The sequence below is a fragment of the Pinus tabuliformis genome, chromosome 9 (assembly GCF_031772625.1).
Source record: "Pinus tabuliformis cultivar Carrire ecotype Pingquan chromosome 9, CPIR1, whole genome shotgun sequence".
NCBI lineage: Eukaryota > Viridiplantae > Streptophyta > Pinopsida > Pinales > Pinaceae > Pinus > Pinus tabuliformis.
The window spans coordinates 91,855,665-91,863,922 of NC_142307.1; the positions used below are offsets into that span (position 1 = coordinate 91,855,665).

General features: G+C 31.6%; 1 protein-coding gene across 1 annotated transcript; it reads left to right on the forward strand.

Annotated features, from left to right (window-relative positions):
* Window positions 1-4,154: 4,154 nt before the first annotated feature.
* LOC149147252 (protein neprosin-like) lies at window positions 4,155-6,536 on the forward strand. The gene is made up of 7 exons (XM_089441761.1): window positions 4,155-4,286; window positions 4,407-4,487; window positions 4,607-4,765; window positions 4,942-5,109; window positions 5,432-5,485; window positions 5,571-5,717; window positions 6,138-6,536. Exons 1-7 carry the CDS (start codon window positions 4,155-4,157, stop codon window positions 6,534-6,536), a joined length of 1,140 nt encoding a protein of 379 aa, XP_089297887.1.
* Window positions 6,537-8,258: the final 1,722 nt, after the last annotated feature.

Genomic DNA, 8,258 nt, shown 5'->3' on the forward strand with positions numbered 1-8,258 from the left:
GAGACACTGAACTACAAGGCTCCATCTATATAAATGAGACACTGAACTACAAGGCTCCATCTATATAAATGAGACACTGAACTAATTATAATATAACAAAAATATAACAAAATTCAGTTTACATAACTAATTATAATATAACTAATTATTATAAAATTCAATTTACATAACTAATTATAATATAACTAATATAATATAACAAAATAATATAATATAATTATATAATATAATATAATTATATAATATAATATAATTATATAATATAATATAATTATTATAATATAACTAATTTTTTTAAAATTCAGTTTACATAACTAATTATAATATAACAAAAATATTTATAATATAACAAAATAACAAAATGTATTTAGCTTTCTGAAAAATATGTGAAGTATTCAAATTGAAACTTATAAATCCAACCAATTCCTGTCACACTATCCAAATTCTGAATGAATAATTCTGCATGAATAATTCTGTATGAATAATTTAGTAAATTTGGAAGTACTAAGGGTTAGCTCAATCGGACGAATAATTGAGTAGATGTGGAAGTACTAAAGGTTAGCTCAATCGAACAAATAATTGAGTAGATTTAGAAATATTAAGGGTTAGCTCAATTGGACAAAGTTGAGGGGCCTTAGCTAAATTTTTTTTGCAAGTAAACGTAGCACCACCAAGTAACTGACCATGTTTGTGAACCACCCAAAAAAAATTGAGTAGATTTGGATGATAAAAAAATCTATTTAGTCAATAAAAGCTTGGCCCACGAATAATTGCGCAGTTTTCTCAGATAAGCACGCTGCATAACGTACTTTTTCGTTGATTTTCTAATTTAAAAAAAATGAGACACTGAACTACAAGGCTCCATCTATATAAATGAGACACTGAACTACAAGGCTCCATCTATATAAATGAGACACTGAACTAATTATAATATAACAAAAATATAACAAAATTCAGTTTACATAACTAATTATAATATAACTAATTATTATAAAATTCAATTTACATAACTAATTATAATATAACTAATATAATATAACAAAATAATATAATATAATTATATAATATAATATAATTATATAATATAATATAATTATATAATATAATATAATTATTATAATATAACTAATTTTTTTAAAATTCAGTTTACATAACTAATTATAATATAACAAAAATATTTATAATATAACAAAATAACAAAATGTATTTAGCTTTCTGAAAAATATGTGAAGTATTCAAATTGAAACTTATAAATCCAACCAATTCCTGTCACACTATCCAAATTCTGAATGAATAATTCTGCATGAATAATTCTGTATGAATAATTTAGTAAATTTGGAAGTACTAAGGGTTAGCTCAATCGGACGAATAATTGAGTAGATGTGGAAGTACTAAAGGTTAGCTCAATCGAACAAATAATTGAGTAGATTTAGAAATATTAAGGGTTAGCTCAATTGGACAAAGTTGAGGGGCCTTAGCTAAATTTTTTTTGCAAGTAAACGTAGCACCACCAAGTAACTGACCATGTTTGTGAACCACCCAAAAAAAATTGAGTAGATTTGGATGATAAAAAAATCTATTTAGTCAATAAAAGCTTGGCCCACGAATAATTGCGCAGTTTTCTCAGATAAGCACGCTGCATAACGTACTTTTTCGTTGATTTTCTAATTTAAAAAAAATGAGACACTGAACTACAAGGCTCCATCTATATAAATGAGACACTGAACTACAAGGCTCCATCTATATAAATGAGACACTGAACTAATTATAATATAACAAAAATATAACAAAATTCAGTTTACATAACTAATTATAATATAACTAATTATTATAAAATTCAATTTACATAACTAATTATAATATAACTAATATAATATAACAAAATAATATAATATAATTATATAATATAATATAATTATTATAATATAACTAATTTTTTTAAAATTCAGTTTACATAACTAATTATAATATAACAAAAATATTTATAATATAACAAAATAACAAAATGTATTTAGCTTTCTGAAAAATCTCTGAAGTATTCAAATTGAAACTTATAAATCCAACCAATTCCTGTCACACTATCCAAATAATTTCTAGATTCTCATTACAACAAAAAAACCCATAGGATGCCTTTCTTTGCTAATTTTTGTTAGAGTTGTTTTGTGGTTTATGGCTTTTCCCATGATATTTATTTATGATAGAGATTATTTATAGACTAAAAAATGTATATTAAATTGTTTGCTAACCAGTGGGAACAAACAACAATGTTGTTAGACCCCACAATTTCTATTAGTACTCTATAATCCTAACATTTTTCTAGATTTTAATTTACATAATAAATCATAATATAACAAAAAAATATTTAACCTACTAAAAATAAGTTCATAAAACACTCAAATTTTACACCTATAAAAACTCAAGCTTATAATTCCAACCAATTCTTACTAGATTTTAATAACAAAAAAAATTAAGAAAAATATCCAAAATAAACCAATCATATAGAAAGTTTAAACAGTGGAAATTTTTTCCATACTAATTTTTAATGATGTACCTCTACACCAACCATTACAACAACTGATTTATGTTTATTTCATATTTACATTAACTTACACTAACCATTACCATGACTAATTTATGTTTATTTCATATTTACATTAACAAAGTTCAATACATAATGAGAGCTCTAACTTGATAAGGTAGTTGAGATTACTGGAGTGCAAGAAAGTTCGGGAAATTGAATAAAAGGTTTATTTATTTTATTAATATATACATTATGTACAGCAATTTTTGATATCATCATTAATGATATAGTTAATTTGTTTTCCAATTATGTTTTTCTACATAGAAAAAATTACCACCATTAATTCCTAAAGTTTATGTAATGCACAAGAATTACCATTAATATTTAAAGTTTCTATATTGCACAAAATCACTATTAATATCTAAAGTTTGCAAACTTACCATTAATATCTAAAGTTCCCATATTACAATGAGTTACCATTAATGGCAAAAGTTTCTTTATCAAGTTTCTTTATTGCACTGAATTACCATAGTTTCTTTATCAAGTTTCTTTATTGCGCTGAATTACCATTAATGTTTAAGTTTTGCACCTCATTACCATTAATACTAAAAAAGTTTCCGTATTGCACAATGTTACCATTAACGCACAGAAAATTATTATTAATGTCTCATTGATGTTTGAAACTTGTTTCAAAATTATAGCTGCATTTATATATACTTTTCTTTAAACTTTAAACTAATTACCGTAATGCATTAAAAATATGCCACAATGTTTAATACATTTGGACGGACGAATAATTCCTTCCCATATTACAATGAGTTACCATTAATGGCAAAAGTTTCTTTATCAAGTTTCTTTATTGCACTGAATTACCATAGTTTCTTTATCAAGTTTCTTTATTGCGCTGAATTACCATTAATGTTTAAGTTTTGCACCTCATTACCATTAATACTAAAAAAGTTTCCGTATTGCACAATGTTACCATTAACGCACAGAAAATTATTATTAATGTCTCATTGATGTTTGAAACTTGTTTCAAAATTATAGCTGCATTTATATATACTTTTCTTTAAACTTTAAACTAATTACCGTAATGCATTAAAAATATGCCACAATGTTTAATACATTTGGACGGACGAATAATTCCTGCGAATGATCACAATTCTGCACGAATAATTGAATAGATTTGGAAGTATTAAGGGTTAGCTCAATTGGACGAATAATTGAGTAGATTTGGAAGTATTAAAGATTAGCTCAATCTAACGAATAATTGAGTAGATTTAGAAATACTAAGGATTAGCTCAATTAGACAAAGTTGAGACGCGTTAGCTAAATTTCTTTTAACAAGTAAACTTAGCGCCACCAAGTAACTGACCATGTTTGTCAACCACCCAAAAAAAAAGAGTAGATTTGGATGATAAAAAATCCTATTTAAAAGCTTGGCCCACCAATAATTGCGCAGTTTTCTCAGATAAGCACGCTGCATAAAGTACTTTTTCGTCGATTTTCTAATTTAAAAAAAAAAATGAGACACTGAACTACAAGGCTCCATCTATATCTTGTAGCAATAGGTCACAAAATATTTAATTGAGATCTTCTGCTCATCCTTCCGTGTTGTTCTGGTTGCTTTGCAATGAGTTCGTTTTTCCTTTTCATGGGTTTGTTTCTGTTTCATGTCGCTTTCACGTCTTCTGTTGATGTGCGTGAAATGAGCATCGATGAATACATCAATTTCGTTAATCCTCCTGCAGTGTACAAATATAAGGTAATATCAAATCTGATTATATTTGAAACATTATACATTTATATCATAATATTTTGATAAATGCCATGTGAAGTAACTAAAACCTGTTTTTTTTACTCTGTGCTTTCCATTGATACGCAGAATGAGTTTGGACAGACCATTCTTTGCGTAAAATTCACTGATCAAATATCTGTGAAGTACTCAACGGATAATGTTACGCGGGTATGACATCCTAGTGTTTTGAACCTAAGATATTAAACTGGTAAAACATTAGAAAATAAGATATGCAAAGTGTTTGACAATAATTGCTTGTGTCTGTTTGTTTGTTTGTGCGTTTTAAGGGTTTGAAGAAAGCACCCATATTTAAACTGCCGAGCTATGACCCCAGCAGTAGCGCAACGGCAAATAGTTCAACGGTGCGCGGCGTTAAGTCAGAGTGTCCAGAGGACACAGTGGCCACCCCGGAAATCAAACGTGAAGATGTCGAAAGAGCGGGATCAGTGAGACAGTTTTTGAACAGGGGACACACAAGAAGGAGAAGCAACCATATCAGACCCAATGCTGACGACGGCCACGTGCATGATGTATAATATGATGTCATGTACAATATTTTCTTTCAAATATTTTCATGTACAATATTTTCTTTATAATATTCTTGTATTACTGTCCTTAACAGTATTCTACTGTCACCTACGACTCCCCCGGTGACCCAATCTTTGGAGTAGCTACTCGTATTAACCTATGGAGTCCGACCGTTACTACCGATGCCGGATTCAGTAACAGCCAAATTTGGATTGCTAACGATGATCAAGGCAAACTGGAGACCGTAGAGGCCGGATGGATGGCAAGTGGATGACAAACTTCATTCATATTTCTTATATATTTTTCTTCTTCCCATTAATTTCTCGGACAGCTTAATTGGCTATGGATGCTTTATGATTTGATGGTTGATTCGCTCAATATTCTACAATCAGATAAATATAAAAGAGTGAAATAAACACTTGTATCTCTCTAATTACCAAATATTTAGTGAATCAACCATCAACATAAGCTAAAGAAGTTGAACACTCTCCATTCAATCAGCAAAGCTTAGTGTAGTGATTTAGAGAACAACCACTAAATTAAATACTACCCACTATTAATCAATTCTTAGATGATTATTGCAGGTCTATCCGAGCAGATATCATACACCTCAACCAACGTTCTTTGTTTTTTGGACGGTATTTACATAGTCCCAAGTTTGATTGATGTATTAAAGGTGGCGTCGTGATGCAGATTTTATAATAAGTGATTGCCTTGATGCAGTCTGACGACTACCATAACGGATGCTATGACCGAGATTGTCCAGGATATGTGCCAGCTACTAACGCTCAAATTTTGCCCGCTGTACCATTGTATCCGGTATCGGTGTATGGAGGGGCACAGATGGATTTTGCTCTAAGTCTTCACCTCGTAAGTAATGTATATTTTGATGTGGCATCTTTAAGTTGATTATAGATTCCTTGAATATTTGAGAATCGGATGGATATGGCGCAGATCCCTGAATATTCAGGTAAATGAGATGGACATGAGCGGGGTCAACTTTTGGGGAATCTGCAATTCACTTCAACTCAGGGATTTTGATGTCTATATGTGATGCTTATATTTTGATGTCTATATAGTTCGAAAATCTTAAATAACTAAAATATTAGATATCATTTTTTGGGATTCAACTGAGTTGGAGTATTCATTTATGACCATTTCCATAAGAGATAATCATAACTAACTTTGAATAGTTTGCTTAGCACTCATTGCATCAAATAATACTCACAAAATTGAAAAAATTGTAATGCACTGTAAACACCCCAATACTTAACTATTGTTAAATTGCAGGAAGAAGATGATAACAATTACCTGGTATGGAATTTATATTTCAACGGCTTGAATATAGGTCATTGGCCAGCCTCATTGTTCGATTCTCTTGCTGAAGGCGGTAGTAGGTTCCATGTTGGAGGAGAAGTTGCTCATGACTCGAGACCTCCGGGGCCCATGACTGCGACCGGGATGGGTAGCGGTCACTTTGCTGATGAAGGCCATGGTTTTGCCGCATATACCAGGGCCATACAAATGTTTGATCCCGCTGGGGAGGTGATTGATCCCGATCCTGCTTTTAGTTCAACAAAGCCCGATTGTTATACAGAGATTTATGATGACACAGCAGATCCAGATTGGGGTAAAAATATTTTCTTTGGAGGCCCAGGCAGTGCGAATAATCCTCAGTGTGTGGCCTGATATCTGTGAAAAATAATATTATATCATGTATTCTCTGGCCTACATTGGTCTGTGAAAAATAATACCATGATGAATGTTCTGGTTTACCATAGTTTCTTATTAACTAGTCTACACACATTCATGTCATTGCTGGATTTTGGTTTATAAAAAATAATATCATATGATGGGTCTAGTCTACACACATTCATGTCATTGCTGGATTTTGGTTTATAAAAAATAATATCATATGATGGGTGTTCTAGCTTACACTATTCTTTTATTAACTTCGGATCTACTAAGAAGGTATGAAATTTTGTTTTATTATTTTATTTTGTTTTATTTTTTATATTATATTAATTTTTTTTAAAGTTATTAAATTTTTTGATTTAATTTTTTTTGTTAAATTTTTATTTTTTTTAATTACCCTATATTCTTCTAAAAAAATCTAAAGCTTCTGCTCATATATACATACATTATGTATTCTTTTATTCAACAATAAAAATAAAATATACAAATGCCAAGTGTAGTGGGTTAATATTGTGGGTTCCTAATGCTATGTGTTAATGTCAGGTTTCTTTTTCTTTTTTTTATTATTAATGTTTATAAGCTTATTTTTATTTCGTTTTTAGTTAAAATATATTACATTAAGTTTTATACATTTCTACCATATTTTATTTTTATTTTTCCCAAGTTTTTATGTCAAAATGTTTATATTAATGTTACAAATATATATTATGTTGCATTAAGTTACACATTTCTAATGTATTTGAGAGCCTCTTTGAACCCAATAATAAAAAACAAAAACCATTCTATTATATTTAGAAATATTATTTGGATTGCTGCGCTAGGGTTTGGAAGCTTCAGCCCGCTTTTCGCCTGAACAATGAACACCATCACTGAACTTGCTGAGCCGTCGCTACTAAGAGAGAGACTGGGCTGAGACTAACCTTGTTGTTGCTCCATCTTTTTCCCACGACAACAAAGTATTGACCACGACTTCCAGTCGCAGATTAGCATCCTTGGATCTCTTTGTCGTCGACCCTTTGTGCCTGACGCTGAGTAGCTGAGGCCCTTTGAACCTGCTCACTTGTGCCATCGACCTCCACCTCTAGTGAACATATAGCCTAGTTGTGCAGGTGCAGAAAATTACTACCTCTGGTCTCTAGGGTATATTCACTGTATGGGGGTGAGGTGGCTGAACCTAGCCGCCTCTACCCTCGGTTTCACCTCTGCTTCACTGGACGGACTCGACGATGGTTTTTGTTGGTCTATTGCTAGCCTAACCTTGGCTGTTTTGGAGCGTTGAGGGAACGTGGGTGTGGAGGTTTGTCTTTGCGCTTTGTTTCGTGCCGCTACAACACGGCTGGGTGTGATGGGGTTTTTGAAGACTGTTGTGGATTGGGGGCAGTTGTTATTACATCTGGTTTGTCCATTTAAGGAGGAGAGTTTTTGAGGGGGCGGGGAAGGAGTGGCTACCCTTGCTGCTATCTTCCTCATTTCATGCCTCTCTTTCTTGTCTGGGCCGCCAGGTTTAGAGCTTCATGTCTTGGTTTCTCTCCTCAAGAGTTTTTTATTCTGCTTGTGGTGCTTCAGTGTCGAGTCTGAGTTGTGCGTCTAGTCGCCTCCCTCTTGGTGCTGCTCCACTGCTCTCTTTCATTATTTTCTGTAATGGGTATGGGTTCCCTCTACAGATCTGCTTCTGTAGGTTCGCTGGGGTTTACATACCCATTTTATGTGCTTTCT